The sequence below is a fragment of the Hyla sarda genome, chromosome 5 (assembly GCF_029499605.1).
Source record: "Hyla sarda isolate aHylSar1 chromosome 5, aHylSar1.hap1, whole genome shotgun sequence".
Lineage (NCBI taxonomy): Eukaryota > Metazoa > Chordata > Amphibia > Anura > Hylidae > Hyla > Hyla sarda.
The window spans coordinates 358,613,745-358,640,206 of record NC_079193.1 but is presented as its reverse complement, the minus strand read 5'-3'; the positions used below and the strand labels follow the sequence as shown (position 1 = coordinate 358,640,206).

The window sequence follows — 26,462 nt, the reverse complement described above, 5'->3', positions numbered from 1 at the left end:
TGGGATGTGTTTTAGGCAAACAGACCCAATGTACAATATTTACACCTTCTGACTGTATAATCCCGCCCATCACCTGATAGCCACTCCCTTTTTAAAAAATAATAATAATTCACACCCATCTGACTGTATAATCCCACCCATCACCTGAGTCACTCCTTTTATTAAAATTAAGTTGACGCCCATCTGACTCCCTGAAGTGTCAGACAAATTCTAAACCCTTATATCTCGGGAAAGGAAGGGCATATCAAGAAACTGTAAAAATCGGTGTGATCATAGTATCCCAAACTATTTATTGAGGATGCAATCTAAATTTTTTCCAAATTCAAAAAGTTTCATTTAAAACAGAGAAATAGAAAACAACATCCAGCTAAATGAGGCATAGGAAGTACACGAGGACCTAGTCAGTTCAGCATGTTACCTAAGCATTGACGATCTAATTTTTAGGGGGTTGGCCACAGGTCAACTAGGGACTTAAGGTAGCTTTTTTGGGGTAAATCAAGTGCTTTTATTGAACATGTAACATACAAAAATGTTTAAGTCATTTCATTATGAGAAATACATATGTAGAAGAAATGTGCACCTGTGCCTTAGCATGGCTAAGTCATAACCAAGACAGTCACTACAAAATAAAGCAAAATTCTCAACTAAGAGCCAAGAATGCCTTCACACGAGGCCATAGATCAAGGGTAAAAAGAACAGCAAGAAGGAAGAAAGAAAAAGAGAAGACCACAAGACACAAAAAGGGGACAACAGAGGGACAGGGATGGGAAAAAAAATGGAGGGAAGAGACCAAATAGGCACCCACATATTTGCCTGATTCGCGAAAGGTATCCCTGAAGATAGATTTTAAGATAGATAGTGCATTAGAGGTGAAACTATTCTTCCACATGGCCAGTAGATAAAAATGTGAGTTCCACCGTGGCTCCTTTCTAGCTCCACATTCATGGAGTCAGTCATGTGATCTTTCTTGGATTTTTTTCTTTTTTTTTTTTGCTGTGTGTGAACATGGCCTATTGATTGTCAATCCCTGCTCATTCTGGGCTTGCAGTCTAGTGGGTGGTCTCCCTCAATGACTGACAGCCTTCCCTGTATGAGCATGTATAGCTATAGCTGTTAGGCATTCATAGGACCGCCCACTGGACTCCTAAGAATGAGCAGAGATTTTTAGTCAATGGGTCACAAGGTATACAGATTTGTCTGAGACAAAAACTGCTTTTCCCATAGCAACCAATCATAGCTCATCTTTTATTTCTGGTAAGGTTTACCTCTGGCACTGGTAATATGAAAGCTGGGATTGGTTGTTATGGGAAAAAACAGACAGTTTTTTCCTCAGAAATATTGATTTATCTGGGCCTACATATCAATCTTCTCAGCTCCTCCTGCTCTATAACATGATACCTGCAGATTTTACTGTATTGTATATATCATCTGCTCAGCTCCTCCTGCTCTATAACATGAGACCTGCAGATTGTACTGTATTGTATATATCATCTACTCAGCTCCTCCTGCTCTATAATACGATACCTGCAGATTATACTGTATTGTATATCATCTACTCAGCTCCTCCTGCTCTATAACATGTTACCTGCAGATTGTACTGTATTGTGTATATATCATCTACTCAGCTCCTCCTGCTCTATAACATGCTACCTGCAGATTGTACTGTATTGTATATATAATCTGCTCAGCTCCTCCTGCTCTATAACATGTTGCCTGCAGATTGTACTGTATTGTATATAACATCTACTCAGCTCCTCCTGCTCTATAACATGATGTCTGCAGCTTGTATTGTATATATCATCTGCTCAGCTCCTCCTGCTCTATAACCTGATACCTGCAGATTGTACTGTATTGTATATATCATCTGCTCAGCTCCTCCTGCTCTATAACATGATACCTGCAGATTGTACTGTATTGTATATATCATCTGCTCAGCTCCTCCTGCTCTATAATACGATACCTGCAGATTATACTGTATTGTATATCATCTACTCAGCTCCTCCTGCTCTATAACATGTTACCTGCAGATTGTACTGTATTGTATATATCATCTACTCAGCTCCTCCTGCTCTATAACATGATACCTGCAGATTTTACTGTATTGTTTATATCATCTGCCCAGCTCCTCCTGCTCTATAACATGTTGCCTGCAGATTGTACTGTATTGTATATATCATCTACTCAGCTCCCCCTGCTCTATAACATAATACCTGCAGATTATACTGTATTGTATATATAATCTGCTCAGCTCCTCCTGCTCTATAACATGTTGCCTGCAGATTGTACTGTATTGTATATAACAGCTCCTCAGCTCCTCCTGCTCTATAACATGATGTCTGCAGCTTGTATTGTATATATCATCTGCTCAGCTCCTCCTGCTCTATAACCTGATACCTGCAGACTGGACTATATTGTATATATCATCTGCTCGGCTCCTCCTGCTCTATATCCTCATGCTTGCAGGTCGGAATGCTTGTCCCCTATAATCATTGAGGACTTCGGGAGCCTAGTTGTTTCCCAAATTACTGTTAGGATATTTAATAGATGACCTGGGATTTTTTTTCAGCACTGGTTATAGCTAAAGTCTGGGAGAGATACGTCTCTATTGCATTAAGGAACTCTCTTTAAAGAAGTCCCTTGAGTCCCCTTAGTTCTACTAAAAGACAGAGCTCGATCCCAGATGGAAGGGGAATGGTGTGCAATTGTCAAATCTTTTTTTGTTGTTGCAGGTGATGGGGGAGGTGGTGACCGCCACTCCCTTCAGGTTAATTTATAGGTAACTCTCATGGTGATGTTGCCTATTCGTTGTACACAAAAACCATCGGTACAGGTTGAGTTCTCTAAAAAGGATCTGTCATAGATTTCAGCGTAAAGGTGAAACAGGCCTCTGCCTGCTTCACCTTTACGCTGAAATCTATGACAGATCATAATAACATGGTACTGAGCCTTGGGATTGCTTCCCTTGGGCAGGGTGTAGACAGGTTGGCAGACGGCAGTGTTATTAATGTGCCAGCCCTCTCCAGCCATACCATTCTGTAGTGTAATATATCTGCTGCACTAGTTTTCTAATAAATCCTTCCCTTTTGTTTTTCAGAACAACTTGAAGCTGCCCCACCTTCCACCACCCAGCTCAGACATGGTAAGATTTCTATAAGTTTATGTTCTATGATACAGGATGTGTGGATCAATGATCTCTGTACATTTAGGGCTTTCTTGTATTTTATATGATCACTAGATGAGTGATTTGCTGCTTGATCAGTTGTCACTGTCCTTCTCCCGTTTTGTACTGCAGGGTTACGGTATATTGACGATTTATTTTTAAACAGTTTATTCAGTTATCTCCATTTATATATACACAGCCTATTTTTTTGCTTGCCCTAAAAAATCTAACTGTGGCTTAGCTCCTCCCCATTGTCAGAAATGGGATCTAGCAGTTACTGTAACTGTCAAGTAAGTAAGGTTTCATGGGTGTCAGAATACTTGCAGAATTTTAAATTGAGCTATAAATGTGAATGGAGAAAAAAACGTATGTGCAAAGCTGCTTATGGGAAAGAGTTTCTTCTGATGATAATTTTTGACAAAACATAAATATTAAAGGGGTACTCCGGTGAAAACCTTTTTTCTTTTAAATCAACTGGCTCCGGAAAGTTAAACAGATTTGTAAATTACTTCTATTAAAAAATCTTAATCCTTCCTGTACTTATTAGCTGCTGAATACTACAGAGGAAATTCTTTTCTTTTTGGAATGCTCTCTGATGACATCACGAGCACAGTTCTCTCTGCTAACGTTATTATAATAATAATAACGCTTTATTTATTGTTGTCCTTAGTGGGATTTGAACCCAAGTCCCCAGCACTGCAAGGCAGCAGTGCTAACCACTGAGCCACCATGCTGCCCTTAGCATACATCTGCTATGCACGGTTGCTAACATGGACAGAGAGCACTGTGCTCTTGATGTCATCATAGTTCCAAAAAGAAAGGAATTTCCTCTGTAGCATTCAGCAGCTAATAAGTACTGGAAGGATTAAGATTTTTTAATAGAAGTAATTTACAAATATGTTTAACTTTCTGGCACCAGTTGATTTTAAAAGAAAAAAGGTTTTCACCGGAGTACCCCTTTAATATTACGTGGCCATCGCTGTCAGTCCCACAGTGCACACGTGACCACTGCTCCATGGGAGACTTGGAACTCCCGGTCTTGTACTCTTTTGCAGTCCCAGCGGTTGGACCCCCAGTTATCACACATTTATCCTGTGGATTGGTGATACATGTTGTTGTTATTAAGACAAACCCCCTTAAATATCCCTTTAATAAATGTTGGCAACAGTCCGCACCAGAATATTTATCATTCAGTAATGGCTTTTACTTTGTAAAGGTCACACTGACAGAAATGTCACGGTATTTAGATTTTCATTTTGGGCCATTTGTCATGTAGTCTCTTATGAGGGACAAATAAGCAGCAAATTTAAAATGTATTAAAAGGCGCTTCCTTCTTTAAAAATCCCAGGAAATGAAAGTCCCTCTGTCGTCCTCTCTGGTGAAAATGTTAAAAGTTCTATTCTACCATTCCTGGGAAATATGGGTAGCTACCAATGTGGCCGCCATTACAGCTTAAATAGAGGTTTTTCTATTTTTACTGTGACGTTGGAAAACTTTATATCTGTTCATAAGGCAAATTTGTCATGCAGGATTGTGGAAAAGCTTTGTTTTAACCTGTGGAATCTGTGATGATGACAACATATGTAGTGATATAAAAAAACAGGCCTAAAAAATTTGAAGTAACCTTTTTACTTCAGTCAGCTCTATTATCTGAGGGCAACATAGTATAGAGGGAAAGACAATAAAGGCTGTGGGTCCTGCTTTTTACACTGACTCGTAATGAGAGACTGAGAGTCCGGCTTCCTCCACCCACTCATAGAGAGAGCCTGTGAGTCCTGCTTCCTCTTCCCATTAATAGAGAGAGCCTGTGAGTCCTGTTTCCTCCGCCGCCCACTTATATAGAAAGCCTGTGAGTCCTGTTCCTCCGCCCACCCATAGAGAGCCTGTGAGTCATGCTTCCTCTGCCCATTAATAGAGAGAGCCTGTGAGTCCTGTTTCCTCCGCCGCCCACTTATATAGAAAGCCTGTGAGTCCTGCTTCCTCTGCCCATTAATAGAGAGAGCCTGTGAGTCCTGTTTCCTCCGCCGCCCACTCATATAGAAAGCCTGTGAGTCCTGCTTCCTCCGCCCATTAATAGAGAAAGGCTTTGAGTCCTGCTTCCTCCGCCCACTCAGAGAGAGAGCCTGTGAATCCTGCTTCCTCCACCCACTCATAGAGAAAGCCTGTGAGTCCTGCTTCCTCTGCCCATTAATAGAGAAAGCATTTGAGTCCTGCTTCCTCCGCCCACTCAGAGAGAGAGCCTGTGAGTCCTGCTTCCTCCACCCACTCATAGAGAAAGCCTGCGAGTCCTGCTTCCTCTGCCCACTAATAGAGAGCCTGTGAGTCCTGCTTCCTCTGCCCATTAATAGAGAGAGCCTGTGAGTCCTGCTTCCTCTGCCCACTAATAGAGAGAACCTGTGAGTCCTGCTTCCTCCGCCCACTCATAGAGAGAACCTGTGAGTCCTGCTTCCTCCGCTCACTCATAGAGAGAGCCTGTGAGTCTTGCTCCCCACCCACTCATATAGAAAGCCTGTGAGTCCTGCTTCCTCCGCCCACTCATAGAGAGAGCCTGTGAGTCCTGCTTCCTCTGCCCACTCATAGAGAGCCTGTGCGTTCTGCTTCCTCCGCCGAACTCTTATAGAAAGCCTGTGATTCCTGCTCCCCCACCCACTCATAGAGAAAGCCTGTGAGTCCTGCTTCCTCCGCCCACTCATAGAGAGAGCCTGTGAGTCCTGCTTCCTCCGCCCACTCATAGAGAGAGCCTGTGAGTCCTGCTCCCCCACCCACTCATATAGAAAGCCTGTGAGTCCTGCTTCCTCTGCCCACTCATATAGAAAGCCTGTGAGTCCTGCTCCCCCTGCCCACTCATATAGAAAGCCTGTGAGTCCTGCTCCCCGACCCACTCATACAGAGCATGTGAGTCCGGCTTTCCCCACCCACTCATAGAGAGAGCCTGTGAGTCCTGCTTCCTCTGCCCACTCATAGAGAAAGCCTGTGAGTCCTGCTTCCTCCGCCCACTCATAGAGAGAGCCTGTGAGTCCTGCTTCCTCCGCCCACTCATAGAGAGAGCCTATGAGTCCTGCTCCCCCACCCACTCATATAGAAAGCCTGTGAGTCCTGCTTCCCCCACCCACCTATATAGAAAGCCTGTGAGTCCTGCTTCCTCTGCCCACTCATATAGAAAGCCTGTGAGTCCTGCTCCCCCTGCCCACTCATATAGAAAGCCTGTGAGTCCTGCTCCCCGACCCACTCATACAGAGCATGTGAGTCCGGCTTTCCCCACCCACTCATAGAGAGAGCCTGTCAGCCCTTCTTTTCCCGTCCAGAACGTTTAACATTTTAACTTTGAAAATATTGGAAGAAATATTAGAAAAACATTTTTGCCAGAGCTCAGCATCTCCTCCTCTTTCTTTTGCTTCCCACAAATGAGATACCTGACCGATCAATATTCTGGGCTCATGCACTTTGAGGAAATTCAGTGAGAAATTGGCGCTTATTTTGCTGGTCATTTTTGCAGTGGAAAGAAGTGTCAAAAACAAATGTCCCATTGACTAATGGTCTTTTCCAAGCAGATTCCGCTTAGTGAGTAAATTAATACAAACTCTTGTTCTAGAAGAGTGTTTTCCAAATAGTGTGCCTCCGGCTGTCCGGGCATGCTGGGGGTTGTAGTTTTGCAACAGCTGGTGGCACACTATTTGGAAAACACTCTTCTAGAACAAGGTGCAGGTCCCAGAGGTGGGATCAACATCTATTAACACTTATGGTGTATCTTTAAATGCAAATACCCCTTTAAGTTAATTGGCAGAGGTCTTGATTTTATGGGACATGACTTTTTAAGGGGTATTGCGTATTATTATCTTGTAAAATCTTTTGACATGACATTGATTTCCTTACAGGTTCTTTAAAGGGGTTATCCAGGATTTTTTTTTATATTTGTATATGTGTGTGTGTGTGTGTGTGTGTGTATATATATATATTTTTATATATATATATATATATATATATATATATATATATATATATATATATATATATAAATAAAAAAATAAAATATATATATATATATATATATATATATATATATATATATATATATAAATTAACTGGCTCCAGAAAGTTAAACAGATTTGTAAATTACTTCTATCAAAAAATCTTAATCCATTTGGAATAATGTACCGCCTGTAATCTCTCAAAATCTACTGGGCCCCATAAAACTTACGCTATCCACTTGGAACAAAGTAATATCCCAATTCCCCTTGAAATCTACCACCTCGCTACTCACCCCCTTGCTATACAATCCCCGAATTCTACATAGCGATACATTACAACCATCACCCCATGGATTAACGCATCTAACGGACATAATTGACCCGCTAAGACGAGTCCTTATGCCATTCTCAGACCTACAAAATAAATACGCTCTACCCGACTCAGCATACCCCTTTTACCGAAACCTGTTAAGCAGCCTGTCACTACACATAAGTGATGGGGCCTTTCCCCCTCCGACTACATTTGAACACATCTGTAAAAATAGCACTTCTACAAGGGGACTGATTTCAGATATTTATAACTTGTTAGCGCTGCCTGAGGATGAAAATTCCAAATATCATTTATATATGACGAAATGGGAAGAATATATAGGCAAAACATTTGATTCTACTCGATGGCGCTCCATATGGTGGAATGCTTCTAAATCTTCATCCTGTATTACCCACAAAGAATGTCAATCTAAATTTACTGATGCATTGGTATCAAACACCGGATAAACTAAACAGGTTCTTCCCTAGTGTATCCCCCTTGTGCTGGAGATGTGGTGGGGACGTTGGTACACTCACCCATATATTCTGGGAATGTAGTGGGCTACGCCATTTTTGGTTGGAAGTTAAATCATTACTGAAACAACTGGTTGGGGTGGAAATGCCCGTATCACCCGAAACATACCTGCTAAACCTTCCCCCTGAAAAATTCCCTAAATACAAACTTAGATTAATGTTGTCTGTGTTGACGGCCTCTAAATGCCTAATTGCACGTAATTGGAAAAGCACAGAGGCTCCTTCCTTAAAGGAGTAGTCCAGTGGTGACTCAGTGGTTTACAACTTATCCCCTATCTTAAGGATAGGGGATAAGTTGCAGATCGCGGGGGGTCCGACCCCTGGGCCCCCCCGCGATCTCCTGTACGGAGCCCCGACAGCCCGCGGGAAGGGGGCGTGTCGACCTCCGCACGAAGCGGCGGCCGACACGCCCCCTCAATACAACTCTATGGCAGAGCCGAAGCGCTGCCTTCGGCAATCTCCGGCTCTGCCATTGAGATGTATTGAGGGGGCGTGTCGGCCGCCGCCTCGTGCGGGGGTCGACACCCGCTATCTCGGAAGAGAGAGGGGGCCCCGTACAGAGAGATCGCGGGGGGGCCCCAGCGGTCGGACCCCCGCAATCTCAAACTTATCCCCTATCCTTAGGATAGGGGATAAGTTTTTCACCACTGGACTACCCCTTTAAACCTACTGATGGATAGGTTACGCGACATTAGGAGACTGGAGTACCTTTCGGCCTCCATAGATAATGAACTCCCTGCTTTCTACAAGATCTGGTCACCATGGGATACGTTTGAAGCTGATCAACTCCAATAATAACACTCCGTGATGGGGGGGTCCATGTGGGTGAGAGAGATGTTCTAGAAGTCTCTCTATACTTGTACCCATTCCTCCCTTTTTATTCTGTCTCTCTCATTCTTTTCTTGTTTTTTTTGTTTTGTTTTTCTGTTTTTGTTTTTGTCTTTTTCTCATGTCACGCGTTTTATGATTTTTTTTTAAGCTTTATTCTTCTTTCCTTTGCTCTCACAAACAACGGACCATTCTCACCTACATTCAATGCAACCTTAACGTATTATTTCACGAATGGACGGTAGCTATTATTTCATGAATATTGCCACTTGCTTGGTAGTAGGTAATAACCTGATTACATGACGGGAGGAGATTCTAGTTGTCCTTATAACTTAACTTCTGTTATTACCATGTTACCATATATGATGTGAAGCTACATATATATAGGAGATCAAAGTTATCCATAACTCTTTATGTTTAATGTATTTGTTTGTGATTTTTCATTTCTGTAAACTGTCTTGAAAAATATGAAAATAAACAGTTATATATATAAAAAAAAAATCTTAATCCTTTCAGTACTTATGAGCTGTTGAAGTTGAGTTTTCTTTTCTGTCTAAGTGCTCTCTGATGACACCTGTCTCGGGAACTGTCCAGAGTAGAAGTAAATCCCCATAGGAAACCTCTTCTGCTCTGCGCAGTTCCCGAGACAGACAAAGGTGTCAGCAGAGAGCACTGTTGCCAGAAAGAAAAGAACAACTCAACTTCAGCAGCTGATAATTATTGGAAAAATTAAGATTTTTTTAATAGAAGTATTAATACGAATCTGTTTGACTTTCTGGAGCCAGTTGATATATAAATAAATGTTTTTTTTCATGGAATACCCCTTTAACCCTCTTTGATTTTCCCACTTTTTCTATTCCAGTCTTCGTCCACAATGCACTACCATTTATTGGGTTTGGCTTCTTGGATAACGCTATTATGATCGCTGCGGTAAGACATTTTATCTCTGTTATTACCAAATATAGTGGAAGTCCTCCTTGAGGAAAATGTAGTCAGCATTTCTGTAATAGTATGTATGTCAGGCCTTTAACCCTTAGATGACCCATGACGTAAATGTACGTCATGGTACCCTGGGGTGTATTGCACCAGGACGTACATTTATGTCATAAACATGAAGCGAGCGAAGGAGCTGCACTCGCTTCATGCACGTCGGGTCCCAGGCGCTATTGGCAGCCTGGACCTTGACGCTAATGGCGGACATCAGCAATTATGCTAATGTTTGTCATTAACCCTATAGATGCCATGCTCAATGCAGATCACGGTATCTATAGGCAAAATTATGGATTTAGGTGGGCTCATCGGACCCCTGCAATGCAATCACAGGGGTCTAATGAGTGCAAAAGGCTGCTGTAGGTCTCTTACCAACCTGACATGCAGGATGGCTGATGATCTTGCGCTGCCTACAAAGACAGACTGTACAAGAAGACGGATGATAGCACTGGTCAGTACTATGATATTACAGTACACAGCTATGATTGCTAGTAATAGTCCCCTGTGGGAACTTGAAAAGTGTAAAATAAATATTGTTGCTTTAAAAAAAAAAAAAAAAAAGCACCCCCCCAATAAAAATACGTTGAGCATGGCATCTATAGGGTTAGCCCCCCCCTTCCCATTAAAGAAAGTTAAAAAAAATCAACATATTTGGTATTTCCCCATGCAGAAATATCTGAACTTTCTGGACTCAGTTGATTAAAAAAAAAAATAATTTCCAGTGGAGCACCCCTTTTAAATAGAGGTTTTTCTATTTTTGCTATGACGTTGGAAAACGTTATGTCTGTTCATAAGGCAAATTTGTCATGCAGGTTTGGGGAAAAGCTGTGTGCTTTCATATTTGGCGTTTCCCCATGCAGAAATATCTGAACTATTGAAATATAATGTTTATTACCCCGTATAGTGGACGGCATAAAGGTAATAAAAAAAAAAAAATGCTGATTTTTAGTCGCATCACAAAATAATTTATTAAAAACAATTTAAAAGCCCCATTAATGCAAAAATGGTACCAATAAAAACTGCAAATAATGAGCTCTCATACAGCCCTGTATATTAAAATAAAAAAGTTAGAGGACGGAATAGGACAATTTTTTACATTTTTATTTTGTCAAAAAGTTTGACAAAAAATGCACAGGCTGCCTCCTTAAAGGGGTATTCCAGGAAAAAAAAATGTTTTCTTATATCAACTGGCTCCAGAAAGTTAAACAGATTTGTAAATTACTTCTATTAAAAAATCTTAATCCTTTCAATAATTAACAGTGCTCTCTGCTGACATCTCTGCTTGTCTCGGGAACGGCACAGAGTGGAAGAGGTTTGCTATGGGGATTTGCTTCTAAACTGAGCGGTTCCCGAGACAGGTGTCATCAGAGAGCACTTAGACAGGAAAGAACAACTCAAATTCAGCAGCTAATAAGTACTGAAAGGATTAAGATTTTTTTAATAGAAGTAATTTACAAATCTGTTTAACTTTCTGAAGCCAGTTGATATATAAGAAAAAAAAAAATTTTTCCTGGATAATTTTTTTACCTCCAGTATTGTTCCTACTGGTCTAAGATGTGCCCCACTTCCTGGTGCTGGGGGGGGGGGGGGGGTCAATCACTGGCTGAGGGGGTCACCACTATGGCAGCCCTGGCCCCCCAGCACCAGGAGGTGGAGATGTTTTCGGGGCAAAAGCAGCTTTGTTCTTCTAATTCTGGGTAACCCCTTACATTTCTGTCCTCCAAAATATTGTGTTTCTCACATTTAGCCTTTTGGAAGGGGATAGGGGTAGGTTGCAGGTAGTCAGCTGACCCTTTTCTTTTCAACCACACTTTTTATTTTATTTTGGTAGAGTGGTCTCTGGACAACACGCTCATTACAGTGTATCTGCTACCTGGGTATATCATACATAGAAATCAGCTGTAATCCCTGCAGCACCCCCGCAGGTCAAATGAAGCATTACACAATGAGCTCAGAAAAAGAGATGCTCATTGTGGCTGCAGGAGTCTTCTATTTTCTAATAGGGTAACAGTGTTGACAACTCCATGGAAAAGAACCCTTGCTTTGCCGGAGATCTGCGTTCTCCATATCATCTGGTCCATTGTAATACAGTAATCTAGTCTCAGTAAGCGCTTCTCTTAGTCTGATGGCAGCTGACATGTTGTGCTCTGCCAGAGGAATTGTATTTGCCTCATTGTATAATAATTACAGTTATTTATAGCGCCGCAGCATATTTTACAGGGACCCACAAACCCCGGGCCACGGTCCCAGAAAGCACAATGCGGATTCTGTGGGAGGTGTCGAATTAATGAGGTTTCTGAGTGGAAACAATGGGATTTGTGACTGGTGTAAAAAGAGATGTTGCCCATAGAAACCAATTACTGTGCAATGTTGTGTATGTGGTTTATTGCGGGTTACGTGACGTAAAATTGCACAGTAATTGGTTTCTGCCTTCTGTCTGTACGCCAGCTTTTATAATATAAAAAAAATACGTATTAAAGGGATACAGCACCAAAATAAAATACTTATTGTACTGTATTTACTTTAGATAGGTCTGAACAGGTCCTACTAGGCATTACAGCATTTACTGAAGCATGCCAAAAAAACGTCCCATGCAAATCTACGTGTAAATGTATGTTCCCACGTAACTACGTTACGGCTGGAGATATTTCAATAATACCTGGTAAACATATTACTTATATGTCAAATAAAAATATATGATAGTTAAAGGGGTACTCCGCCCCTGGCATCTTATCCCCTATCCAAAGCATAGGGGATAAGATGTCAGATCGCCGCGGTCCCGCTGCTGGGGACCCCGGGGATCGCTGCTGCAGCACCCCGCTATCATTACTGCGCAGAGCGAGTTCGCTCTGTGGGTAATGACGGGCGATACAGGGGCCGGAGCAGCGTGATGTCATGGCTCCGCCCCTCATGACATCACGGCCCGTCCCCTCAATGCAAGTCTATGGCAGGGGGCGTGACTGCCACGCCCCCTTCCATAGACTTGTATTGACGGGGGCGGGCCGTGACATCACGAGGGGCGGAGCCATGACGTAACGATGCTCCGGCCCCTGTATTGCCCGCCATTGCGTGCAGAGTGATCTCGCTCTGCGCAGTAATGATAGCGGGGTGCTGCAGCAGCGATCCCCAGGGTCCCCAGCAGTGGGACCCCGGCGATCTGACATCTTATCCCCTATCCTTTGGATAGGGGATAAGATGTCTAGGGGCGGAGTACCCCTTTAAATTAACCCTTACCTACACCCTTATATAAAAGATGGGTTTTTGTTTCAAGTCCCATGCAAGTATATGAGACTTCCAGTACCTTACTCCACGAGCTCCACTCTGCATCTCCTGGTGAATGGGTCAATCTGGCTTGCAAGCCACACCCCATCTCACAAAGACACGCCCACTTTTTAAGCCCACCCCTTTTATTCTCTACTCTTTTTTTGTGCATTGGTCTGGCTTGCAAATCACGCCCAGTCCCACAAAGCCACGTCCCCTTCTATTTTCAGCTTGCAATATCTTCACAAATCAGTCCCACCTGAGGACGGGATATGACAACAATATATGAGGACGGGATATGAAGTCAAAAGCTTCCTCCTTTGTTGATCTTCCTCCCCAACAAGGATTGGGAAGGAAAAACCGGGCAACGCCGGGTACTCAACTAGTATGTGTGTAGAAACAGCAAACTGCAGCAGCATATGGGTGAATAAAGTGGCTAGAAGTTTATTTTTACCAACAAGTACATGCGACGTTTCGGCCAAGTGGCCTTTTTCAAGCAACAAGTGCTTGAGAAAGGCCATTTGGCCGAAATGTCGCATGTACTTGTTGGTGCAAATAAACTTCTAGCCACTTTATTCACCCATATGCTGCTGCAGTTTGCTGTGTCTTCACTTGGGATGGAATTTAGCTTGATCCGGCGGTGGCACGCTGGTTGGACACTTGCACTGGGACTCTCGAGTGCTGACTCCTTTCTTTATATTATAATCAAAAAAAAAATTATATATATATATAAATAAAATATATTATAATAATAAAAAAAAAAATATATATATATATATATATATATATATATAAAATATATTATAATAAAATATATATATATATATATATATATATATATAATTTTTTTTTATATATTTTTTTTTATATGTATCATTTTTTTTTCTGTGTGCAAATTAATATATATAATTTTTTTTTTTTATATATGTTTTTTTATATGTATCATTTTTTTTTTCTGTGTGCAAATTACCGTAATATTGTCTTCACCACGTAGATCAGCTCCCCAGTGAGTACTTCCATGAAGTTGTGTGATGTTTACAAGCTGCCAGGGCCTGAACACGCCTGCGAATCTCTGTTCGGCTCCTTAACAGCTGTGCGCTGAGTGTGGCGGTCACGCCGCTATTTCTTCAGTCCCTTTTTTTAGTAACACAATTGACTTTCTCTCCCTGAAGGTCACACTCCGAGAAGGACTCAATAAGACATGTCACACATGGTTAGGCCGGGCCGGCTGGACGTTCCGATAGCTGGTACATATGATCTCTTACAGATGTCAATTTGCAGGCGGTAAAGCCTCAGATAATCTGATAATGTTTCCTTGTATATTTCGGCAGCAGTCTGTACTTGTTGCTTTTTGCCAGTATTTTTCAATGGTGCGATTGATCGTAAAGGCCTTATCATAGACCACCTCTTTAGTATGAGAGGCGGGCCGCACAGACCTTCTGTGGTGTCTACCATAGACTTCCATTATGTCCAAGTTTGTCACCTTTGGGTACATTTTGTCCCTGTGCTCTGTGCAAGGAGACTGTCGACCCCCGCAAGTGGTTGTCAACTTCCCCCCTCCTTTTGTCTTTATGGGAGAGACCCGGAGTCACGCTGTATCTCCGGTTCTCCCATAGAGATGCATGGAGGGGCCGTGTTGGCTGCCGCTTCATGCAGTGGTCGACACAGCTCCGTGCAGGAGATCGTGGGGGGTCCCAGCAGTCAGACCCCCCACAATCTGACACTTATCCCCTGTACACAACAGTACTCCTCTAAGGGTCTGTTCACACGTACAGTATCCTGCACATATTTGATGCGCAGGATTTGAAGCTGCAGATTTGATGCTGTGTACAGTTATTTAGTTTACATTAACATTACAACTCTGCAGCTTCAGATCCTGTGCATCAAATATGAATACATCCTAGGGGTAGGGTCACACTTGTTGTATTTTGATAAGTATTTACTGCTGCGTATTTTCCAACCCATTGAAGTCAATAGGTAGAAAAATCAACTCCAGAGAATACTTAGCAAAATACGACACGTGTGATCCTACCCTAAAGGGGTATTTCCCCTTTGTGCCTGTTTGTGACCATTGAGGTTGATCGAGAAGCTTTAAAGGGGTACTCCGGTGAAAACCTTTTTTCTTTTAAATCAACTGGTGGCAGAAAGTTAAACATATTGTAAATTACTTCTATTAAAAAATCTTAATCCTTCCAGTACTTATTAGCTGCTGAATGCTACAGAGGAAATTCCTTTCTTTTTGGAACACTGATGACATCACGAACACAGTGCTCTCTGCTGACATCTCTGTCCATTTTAGCAACCGTGCATAGCAGATGTATGCTAAGGGCAGCATGGTGGCTCAGTGGTTAGCACTGCTGCCTTGCAGTGCTGGGTACTTGGGTTCAAATCCCACCAAGGACAACAGTAAATAAAGCGTTATTATTATTATTATAATAATAACGTCAGCAGAGAGCACTGTGCTCGTGATGTCATCAGAGAGCATTCCAAAAAGAAAAGAATTTCCTCTGTAGTGTTCAGCAGCTAATAAGTACAGGAAGGATTAAGATTTTTTAATAGAAGTAATTTACAAATATGTTTAACTTTCTGCCACCAGTTGATTTAAAAGAAAAAAGGTTTTCACCGGAGTACCCCTTTAATGAGACTTGCGCAAGGGGCCTAGCCACACAAGCCGCATTACTACACTGTGTAGCTCACAGGGCTACGCCATTTGTGCAACTCCTAATTATGGGAGTTAGGCTGCATTCACACCATGTTTTTGCAATACAGTTCCTGTGTCAGGTTTTTGATGAAAACAGATTCCTCAAAACCTGACTAAACTGTATCAAAACGTGTGTACAAATCTTAACCCATATATGGTTGAAAAATGATGTTCGGTTGCATCCGTTTTTTTAAAGAAAAAAACGTAATACGAACTTCTCGGCTCAGCAGTTGATGACTTATCCTGCATAAATTAGTTCAGCTTTCAGGTGCTCCGGTGGCTGGAGACTCTCTCCTAGGAATGTATCCACCTTTTCCAGCCCACCGGAGCGCCTGAAAGCTGAACTAATTTATGCAGGAAAAGTCATCAACTGCTGAGCCGAGAAGTTCGTGACGAATCGAATTTACTGCAAGTTCGCTCATCTCTAGTTTTTATACACACACACACACATATATATAATTTTTTATTTTATTTTTTAATTGTAATTAGCATCCAGTAACGTGGTGTTTATGCACCCTTACTATATATATATATATATATATATATATATATATATATATATATATATATACTGGGGGAGATTTATCAAAACCTGTGCAAAGGAAAAGTTGCCCAGTTGCCCATAGCAACCAATCAGATCACTTCTTTCATTTTGCAGAGGCCTTGTTAAAAATGAAAGAAGCGATCTGATTGGTTGCTATGGGCAACTGGTCAACTTCTCCTCTGCACAGGTTTTGATAAATCTTCCCCATTATGTATAAATAATTGTAATTTTATTTTTATTTTTTTTTGCATGCCCCTGGGAAGTCAGAAATGACCTTTGGGGACAACAACACTGCAGTTCCAGCACTCCCTGTACTTTAAGGAGTTAAAGGCCGAATTCCTCTAAAATCCTCCCCTCGCATATTACACTGGGTCGCCATTTACTCATTGCGTTCCTTGCAGCGATTTTTGGAAAGCACATCAAAAAATAAGCGATGTTTTAGTGCAGTGGTTTTCAATCTGTGGCTCTCCAGCTGTTGCTAAACTACAACTCCCAGTATGCCCTGACAGCCTGCGGCTGTCAGGGCATACTGGGAGTTGTAGTTTAGCAACAGCTGGAGATCTACCGATTGGGGGGGGCACTGTTCTATAATTAGAACTTTATCGTGTGCCCACAATACTGACGCCATGTTGTTTAATCTGATTCGGACTTTGTGCCACGTGCGGCGTCTGTGATCAGCGCGGTGGACGCTTCCTTTTATCATGGTGCTGAAGCTTTGCCAGCATCTTCTCGGTATCCCTGACAACAAGGCGGATTTGGGCTGAGCCTCGGTGTGACAGTGCCGGCGGCAGTGCCCGGGGGCGGTGATTATACAGCGTACCCATTAATTATAGCTGTGGTCTCCGTGTCTTTCTGGAGGAGGTGGAATCCATCAGCTGCCTCCTGGCACTAGCTATAATCCGGATACCGCACATCCCATAACTGGTTAAATCCCCCTCCGTCCTCCAAGTAGTTAAAGGGATATTCCAGTTTCAGCACATAAAGCTTTATGATTGTATAGTAAAGTAATGATGTGTCCGCTGTGTGCGTGCACTGTTACATTCAGTAGTGTTTGCTGCGCTGTGTGCGTGCACTGTTACATTCAGTAGTGTTTGCTGCGCTGTGTGCGTGCACTGTTACATTCAGTAGTGTTTGCTGCGCTGTGTGCGTGCACTGTTACATTCAGTAGTGTTTGCTGCGCTGTGTGCGTGCACTGTTACATTCAGTAGTGTTTGCTGCGCTGTGTGCGTGCACTGTTACATTCAGTAGTGTTTGCTGCGCTGTGTGCGTGCACTGTTACATTCAGTAGTGTTTGCTGCGCTGTGTGCGTGCACTGTTACATTCAGTAGTGTTTGCTGCGCTGTGTGCGTGCACTGTTACATTCAGTAGTGTTTGCTGTGCTGTGTGCGTGCACTGTTACATTCAGTAGTGTTTGCTGCGCTGTGTGCGTGCACTGTTACATTCAGTAGTGTTTGCTGCGCTGTGTGCGTGCACTGTTACATTCAGTAGTGTTTGCTGCGCTGTGTGCGTGCACTGTTACATTCAGTAGTGTTTGCTGCGCTGTGTGCGTGCACTGTTACATTCAGTAGTGTTTGCTGCGCTGTGTGCGTGCACTGTTACATTCAGTATTAGCTGCTACTAGCAGAGTATCCAGGGTATCCAGCATTGCCCAGCCTTCCTACCTAATCCTTGTGGGAGAGAAATGGCAACAATGACACTCTTATCCCGAACTCTTATCCCGTCCTCCTATCCCGACCATGTATGTCATTTTCATATCTCATCCTCATATCCCTCCTCCTATCAAGGTCTGATAGCTCATCATCCCCTATTTAAACCTCCTATCCTGTCCTCCTCTCCCGCCCTCCTCTCCCGCCCTCCTCTCCCGCCCTCCTCTCCCGCCCTCCTCTCCCGCCCTCCTCTCCCGCCCTCCTCTCCCGCCCTCCTCTCCCGCCCTCCTATCCCGCCCTCCTATCCCGCCCTCGTATCTCAACCTCATATCCTGCCCTCGTATCTCAACCTCATATCCTGCCCTCGTATCTAAACTTTTTATCCTGTCCTCCTATCCTGTCCTCCTATCCCGTCCTCCTATCCCGTCCTCCTATCCCGTCCTCCTATCCCGTCCTCCTATCCCCGTCCTCCTATCCCGTCCTCCTATCCCGTCCTTCTATCCCGTCCTCCTATCTCATCCTCATATCCTGTCCCATCCTTGTATCTCAATCTCATATCCCGCCCCCATATCCAAACCTCCTATCCCGTCCACATCCGCCTATCTCAACCCCATGTACCGCCCTCATATCTAAACTTCTTATCTGGACCTGATATCCCATCCTATCACGTTCTGATATCTCGTCCTCCTATCCTGTCCTTGTATCTCAACCTCATATCCTGCCCTCATATCTAAACCTCTTATCCCGTCCTCCTATCCTGTCCTCATATCTCCTCTTTGTCATTCCCACACCCTGACCTCACATCTCGTTCTCACATCCTGTCATCACATCCCATCTGCAGATCTCATTCTCATATCCCGACCTCCTATCTCGTCATCCTATCTCGTCATCCTATCTCGTCATCCTATCTCGTCATCCTATCTCGTCATCCTATCTCGTCATCCTATCTCGTCATCCTATCTCGTCATCCTATCTCGTCATCCTATCTCGTCATCCTATCTCGTCATCCTATCTCGTCATCCTATCTCGTCATCCTATCTCGTCATCCTATCTCGTCATCCTATCTCGTCATCCTATCTCGTCATCCTATCTCGTCATCCTATCTCGTCATCCTATCTCGTCATCCTATCTCGTCATCCTATCTCGTCATCCTATCTCGTCATCCTATCTCGTCATCCTATCTCGTCATCCTATCTCGTCATCCTATCTCGTCATCCTATCCCGTCATCCTATCCCGTCCTCCTATCCCGTCCTCCTCTCCCGTCCTCCTCTCCCGTCCTCCTCTCCCGTCCTCCTCTCCCGTCCTCCTCTCCCGTCCTCCTCTCCCGTCCTCCTCTCCCGTCCTCCTCTCCCGTCCTCCTCTCCCGTCCTCCTCTCCCGTCCTCCTCTCCCGTCCTCCTCTCCCGTCCTCCTCTCCCGTCCTCCTCTCCCGTCCTCCTCTCCCGTCCTCCTCTCCCGTCCTCCTCTCCCGTCCTCCTCTCCCGTCCTCCTCTCCCGTCCTCCTCTCCCGTCCTCCTCTCCCGTCCTCCTCTCCCGTCCTCCTCTCCCGTCCTCCTCTCCCGTCCTCCTCTCCCGTCCTCCTCTCCCGTCCTCCTCTCCCGTCCTCCTCTCCCGTCCTCGTCCTCCTCTCCCGTCATCCTATCCTTCCTCTTATCTGATTCTCACATCCTGACCTCCTATCTCATCTTCATACCTCATCCTCCTATCCCCTCTTCCGACTCAACCTCGGCTGTCCAGACATGCTGGAAATTGCGGTTTTGCAACAGCTGGAGGTACACAGGTTGGGAAACACTGCCATGGAGCTTCCAGTGATTATAGTTGTATTGTCACTTGAAAATGTGTTTTAGGGTATTTGGCTTCACAATACTGGTTTCCAAAAACAATGATGAACTGGTGGGAGGGTATCCTGATCGGATGCATTCTGGTTCTCAGTTAAATTGCTGTTCTGTCAATGCTAATATTTTTATAATGGAGCAGGAGTGCCTAAAAAAAAAAAAAACATATTTGCCAGCCCCATTCTGCTGCTCACTCATTCTGAAATCCACTGCTCAGGAAGGAGTGTGTCTGAGGCAACCACTGAGCCCACCCTAACTCACCATGCATTCACTTCCTCCTTGAGTCTTCTGTGCTGCACCGGGTCTCTTCATCCAATCACTGCAGGCTGCTCTGTAACCCCCTCCTCTCTGTTTTCATGCTGCAGTCTGATAGGACAGGAGTGAGCACAAGGAGTGCTAGCCCCGCCCTCACTTCCTGGACTGTGTTTCGACTGGGACAAAGATGATGCTGCAGCCGGGCAGGATTATGTTCTGGATGTTATGGGGACCCCTAGTGGTCTTTTATTTTTATTTTTTTTATAAGCTATGATTTCTATAAAAAGGAGATTCATCCATTGGATGAATGGAACTGATTTTCTTCAACAAAACTGCAGCTCATCCTGACTGTATGCAGTAAGCTCCTAGGCTCCCTCTAGTGGTGGATGCTAGCAGCAAGAATTATATCATTTATGTCTATTCTGGGGATTTGGAGCTTTGTGTCAGAAAAAAAAAAAATCAAACTCCAACACCTGTTATAAGTGTATAAGGTATTTATTATGAATGTAATTCACATTGACTGGTGTAGCTAAAGCGGACGCTGTGATTATTAGTGAAGATTCACTTTCGGGCCTGTGTGTACTGTGATCATCAATAATTGATTGTCGTCTATTGATCTGGTTGTGGTCACTTAAGCCGCTGTATACACCTAGGATTTTCCTCCTGCCCCATATGTAATGGCCTGTGGTTTGACTGTACGACTGGACTAATATATTTTATATATTTTTTTTTTCTTACAGGGAACACAGATAGAATTCCATATTGGAGCTCTTTTAGGAATTTCCACAATGGCAGGTAAGAGGCTGTGTAACCTGAAAGTCTACAGCAGTCTTTTCCAACCAGTGTGCCTCCAGCTGTTGCAAAACTACAGCTCCCAGCATGCCCGGACAGCCGAAGGCTGTCCGGGCATACTGGAAGTTGTAGTTTTGCAACAGCTGGAGGCACACTGGTTGGAAAAGACTGATCTCATAGGCACAGAATCTGAGGGAGCGGCTAGGTATTGGGTATACTGGACCTTTCTGATGGTCTTTGGCACTAAATAAAGCCACTTACTGAAACACTGAGCTCTGTTTAACTGTATTTAGCTCTATGTAAGTTACCAACGGCCTATTTGGGTTAATATCTTGTGTTTACGGGCTTTATATAGATTTGTGTCCCCTGATGATCCCGACACAATACGGGGGAAACCTGTTGGGCATTTGTAATTGTTTTTCTAGTACAGTTGGTACCTGTTTGTAATTTGCATAGTTATTTGTTGTTGCTACACAATTTGTTTTACTGGATGAATTAGGTTTTCTTTGCCTCTATAGGTAGCTTGAGAGTTCCTGATACAGATTTGTGGAGGCCCTTATCACGTGTTTATCCTTGACTATCATTTTGGGTGTTTTAAGTAGGCCTTATCCAGGAGTTGCATTTTTGCAACAGCTGGAGGCACACTGCTTCGGAAACATTGGTCTTTACAGGCAAAGGGCCCGAGGGAGCGGCTTGGTATTAGGCCTATTGAACCTTTTTGATGGTCTTTAGCACTAAATAGAGCCACGTGCTGACACCATGAGCTCAGTTTAACTCTATTTAGCTGTATGGGACTTATCAACTGCCTATTCAGGCCATAACCTTGTGTTTTTACTGGCTTTATATAGATTTTTATCCCCTGATGCTCCTGACACCATCTAGGTGAAACAAGTTGGGACTTTGTAAAGCTGAAGTTGTTGATTTGCAACAGCTGCAGACACACTGGTTTGAAAACACTGGTCTACAGGCAGGGGGTCCAAGGGAGCGGCTTGGTATTGGGCATATTTGACCTTTCTGATGGTCTTTTGGCACTAAATAGAGCCACTTACTGACACCCTGAGCTCTATTTAACTCTGTTTAGCTCTGTTACATATCAACTGCCTATTTCAGCTATTATCTTGTGTTTACTGGCTTCATGTAGACTTTTTTTTTTCCCCTGATGATGCCGACACCATCCGGGGGAAACACGTTGGGACCTTGTACTTGTTTTTCTGTTAACATTTGTACCTGTTTGTAATCTTGCATTTTTTTTCTTCTACACAATTTGGTGTATTGGGTGAATTGAGTTTTCTTTGCCTCTATGGTTAGCTTGAGAGTTCCTGATACAGGTTTGTGAAATAGAGTTGTGAAGGCCTGTGTGTTACGTGTTTACCCTTGACTATTATTTTGGGTGTTTCACTTATCCATCGATCTGTGTCCTTTTTATGCATTTGCGGCTAAATTGCAGTTATTTGTTTTATTTATACGTCAAAGGTTTATGTTTTTATACTGTGCACTAGCGATATTCTGCTTTTCTTGGCCTCCTTTTTTCTCTTTATCTCTCATTCACACTTTTTTTCGTTTTTATATATATATATATATATATATATATGTGTGTACACATTGACCCCCCGACCTACGATGGCCCCGACATAGGATAATTTCAACATGTGATGGCCTCTCAGAGGACATCGCATGTTGAAGGTAACATCAAGATACGATGCTTCTATATGTCGGGGCCATCGCATAAACGGCTATCCGGCAGCGCAGACTGCTTCAGCTGCCACCGGATAGCCGTTTACGGTGCCCCGTGTGGTCCGCTGACGATCACTTACCTGTCCTCGGGGCTCCGGCGCGTCCTCATCGGGATCCTCTGCATCGTCGGCGCTCTCAATCGTCGTCATCACGTCGCTGCGCACGCCGTCCCGTCATCCAATAGGAGCGGCGTGCGAGAGCGAGGATGCCGGGGAAGCAGAGGCCTTGCCGGAGTGGTGGGGATACCCCGGGGACGCGGCGACAGCGATGGACGGCGACATCCAGGGCAGCGGTGACAAGCGGTGACGGTCCGGAGCGGCGGGGACACGTGAATATAACTTCCTATACCAGTGGTCTTCAACCTGCGGACCTCCGGATGTTGCAAAACTACAACTCCCAGCATGCCCGGACAGCCGTTGGCTGTCCGGGCATGCTGGGTGTTGTAGTTTTGCAACATCTGGAGGTCCGCAGGTTGTAGACCACTGTCCTATACTTTACATTGCACGGATCCCTCAACATACGATGGTTTCAACAAACGACGGATTACCATCGTATGTTGAGGGACCACTGTGTATATGTGTATATATATATATATATATATATATATATATATATATATATATATATATATATATATATAGTCTGATCCTGATACAGACAGTGTTTTGTAATCTTGCTCGATACCGTTTAGGATTCATGTATGACCGCACAGTACTGCGCTCGGGGGCTTGTATAATAGAGTGCTGCTATTTCTGGCGAGGTGAGGGGCCATCTTTGTTGGATAGTAATGACTTCCCGCACGGACACTCCGGGGGATACGGCGAACGCTGCTTGAGGTTATAAATGAGTCATGAGGTGATTCTTGTCTCGGACTCTCAGGTGACTACAGTTTCTGGGTCGATAAAGAGCAATGATGACGCTTTCTACAAGTAGGACAGGTTCCTGGCTGTAGTGATGTCATCAGAATATCAAGATAATATACAAAGAATTAGCAAGTATTATGACCTAATCTGCCCCATTGTAAATTGTATAAGGTGACCATACACCATCCATAGCTGTTGGCCTATAAACATGACTGTTTGTTCCTGTGTTGTCAATTGAGAGAAGAGGGGCCGGCCGCTGCCAGACACCTCAGGCAGTTTAGATCAGACATGTCGACCCTTTTCTTGTCCTCTTGTCCTTTTCTTGTATCGATGTCCTCTAACTTAGTATTTGCCCTGAATGATGTTGTATTATATCCCATATAATGATTCTTGTTTGGTTTGCAGCTGCCGCTCTAGGAAACCTGGTGTCGGATATTGCCGGACTTGGGTAAGTTCCTTTAAAGAGAACCTGTCATGATCTTGTTACATTTTATAATCCTCCCAGGTCACTGCCCCCATCATGATAAACCACCCCCTGCCTTTATTTTTATTATTTTTTTGTTTTCTACCTTGATATTATTCTGTATTTTCTGCTCAGTCAGATTCACAGACTGGGAAGGGGCGTTCCCCAGCAGGCGTGACATCATCTGAAGCCATACAGGGGAGAACTTCCTCCCTCACTCTGCCACACACAGCCCAGAGCAGTTCAGTGTGAGATGAGCTATGATTGGCTAAGGCTGCACACACCCCCCCTCAGCATTTCCTGATTTCAGACTTCTGCCAGGCCAGCAGGAGTCCAAAGTCTGTGCAAAAGATGGGGGGGGGGGGGGGGGAATGTGCTTTGGACAAGTAGGGAGACACCTAGTTGCAGCATTTTTATATACAAAACATAGAAATCTTGATTTTTTTAAATTTTTTTACACAAAGTACATTAGAAAGATTTTTTTATTTACCATAAGGAGTGTAATAGTAAAAATTAGTTTTGATGAGAGTGCCGATTTAATACTTCCTTAAGTATTCAGTACATCTTCTTGAATATCCCTGCATGTTTTACTGCCATAAACTGATCTTAATTTGCAACTTACAAATAGAGAAAAAGAACATGGCGGCACCTCCACAACTTGTACTATGATCCATTTGCTTCTCGGCATAGTTTTAAAAACTAACAGGTTGTTAGTAGGGATCGACCGATATTGATTTTTTAGGGCCGATACCAACACGATAATATGTTAACTTTGAGGCCGATAACTTATACCGATGTTCCGATATAAGTTATCTGCTATTACCCCCCCACCCCCCCCCCCCCCCGGCCCCACAGAGGCCGCTGCAGAACAGTGATTTAAATCAATGAACTGCAGCGGCTTTTGCGGGGCCAGAGACCGCCGCCGCCACCCGTTACTCTCCCCTTGCCTGTCCTGGAGTCCTCCCTAGTCCAACCACCGCCGCTGCCCCATTGCCTCCCCGGTTTTATAATTACCTGTTCCCGGGGTCCGCGCTACTTCTGGCTCTAGTGGCGTCCTGTGCTGTCACTGTGCGCACTGACGGTGACGTCGCGTCGAGGACGTCACTCGTTATTGCGCAGCGGACCCAGGGAACAGGAAATTATAAAACCGGGGATGGGGGAGGCAACGGGGCGGCGGCGGTCTTGGGGCGGGGCATTATCGGCATATCGGCAAAGTAATTGCCGATAATGTCCAAAATCGTGAATATCGGCCGATAATATCGGCCAAACCGATAATCGGTCGATCCCTAGTTGTTACTGAACCTTTTGGTCAAAATGTGCAAGCCCACTCGCCACGTCAAGGCCACCTGATATAACCCCTTTCAAAATATGGGCCGGGTCCTGCTCCCAGCACCACTGGCAAACAACTGGGGCTTGCTTGGACGAGCTATAGTCACCCAGTAGTATTACTGTACACGTTAGCCATTCAGAGGGATAGCCATCCTTGTAATACAAGGCCAGATTGTGTCCACAAGAAGCCAAGCATATCCCCATATGCTCAAATAGGTTATATGGACATAGGTTGTCTTCACTTTATATCTCCTTGAGGGTCTATTCACACGTACGGTATTCTGTGCAGGATTTCAAGCTGTGCTCAGTCATTCAGTTTACATTGAAATCTGCAGCAGAAAATCCTGCGCATCAAATCTGTGCAGAATACTGTACGTGTGAATAGACCCTGAAGCTCTTTAAAGGGGTACTCCTGTGGAAAACCTTTTTATTTATTTTTTTAAAATTTTTTTTTTTTTTAAATCAACTGGTGTCAGAAAGTTAAACAGATTTGTAAATTACTTCTATTAAAAAATCTTAATCCTTCCAGTACTTATTAGCTGCTGAATACTACAGAGGAAATTCCTTTCTTTTTGGAACACAGAGCTCTCTGCTAACATCATGACCACAGTGCTCTCTGCTGGCATCTCTGTCCATTTTAGGAACTGTCCAGAGTAGGAGAAAATCCCCATAGCAAACATATGCTGCTCTGGACAGTTCCTAAAATGGACAGAGATGTCAGCAGAGAGCACTGTGGTCATGATGTAAGCAGAGAGCTCTGTGTTCCAAAAAGAAAACCATTTCCTCTGTAGCATACAGACCCTAAAAAGTACTGGAAAAATTAAGTTTTTTTAATAGAATTTATTAATCTGTTTAACTTTCTGGCACCAGTTGATTTAAAAAAATAATAATAATAATTTCCACGGGAGTACCCCTTTAACACCAGTGAAAAATTCTATATCAAGGCCCTCACCTACCATGTGCCATGTGTAATATTGGTGTCTTCCTATAAGGGTACTCCAGAGGAAAAGAAATATTTTTAAATCAGCTGGTCCCAGAAAGTTCTACAGATTTGGAAATTACTTCTATTTCAAAATCCTAATCCTTCCAGTACTTATCAGCTGCTGTATGCTCCACAGGATGTTGCGTAGTTCTTTCCAGTCTTGCCACATTGCTCTCTGCTGCCATCTCTGTCCAAGTCCGGAACAATTCCCCATAGCAAACCTCTCCTGCTTTGGACAGTTCCTGACATGGACAGAGGTGGCAGTAGA

At 43.7% G+C, this 26,462-nt stretch overlaps 1 protein-coding gene across 2 annotated transcripts in view; it reads left to right on the top strand.

Moving 5' to 3' along the window:
• Positions 1 to 26,462, top strand: part of TMEM65 (transmembrane protein 65) — a 101,241-nt gene that overhangs the window by 63,802 nt on the left and 10,977 nt on the right. For both annotated transcript variants that reach the window (XM_056522719.1, XM_056522718.1), the window contains 4 exons: positions 3,095 to 3,139; positions 9,662 to 9,729; positions 20,772 to 20,826; positions 23,826 to 23,868. In XM_056522719.1, coding sequence (XP_056378694.1) covers positions 3,095 to 3,139; positions 9,662 to 9,729; positions 20,772 to 20,826; positions 23,826 to 23,868 — 211 coding nt within the window. The remainder of the gene's footprint in view (positions 1 to 3,094; positions 3,140 to 9,661; positions 9,730 to 20,771; positions 20,827 to 23,825; positions 23,869 to 26,462) is intronic.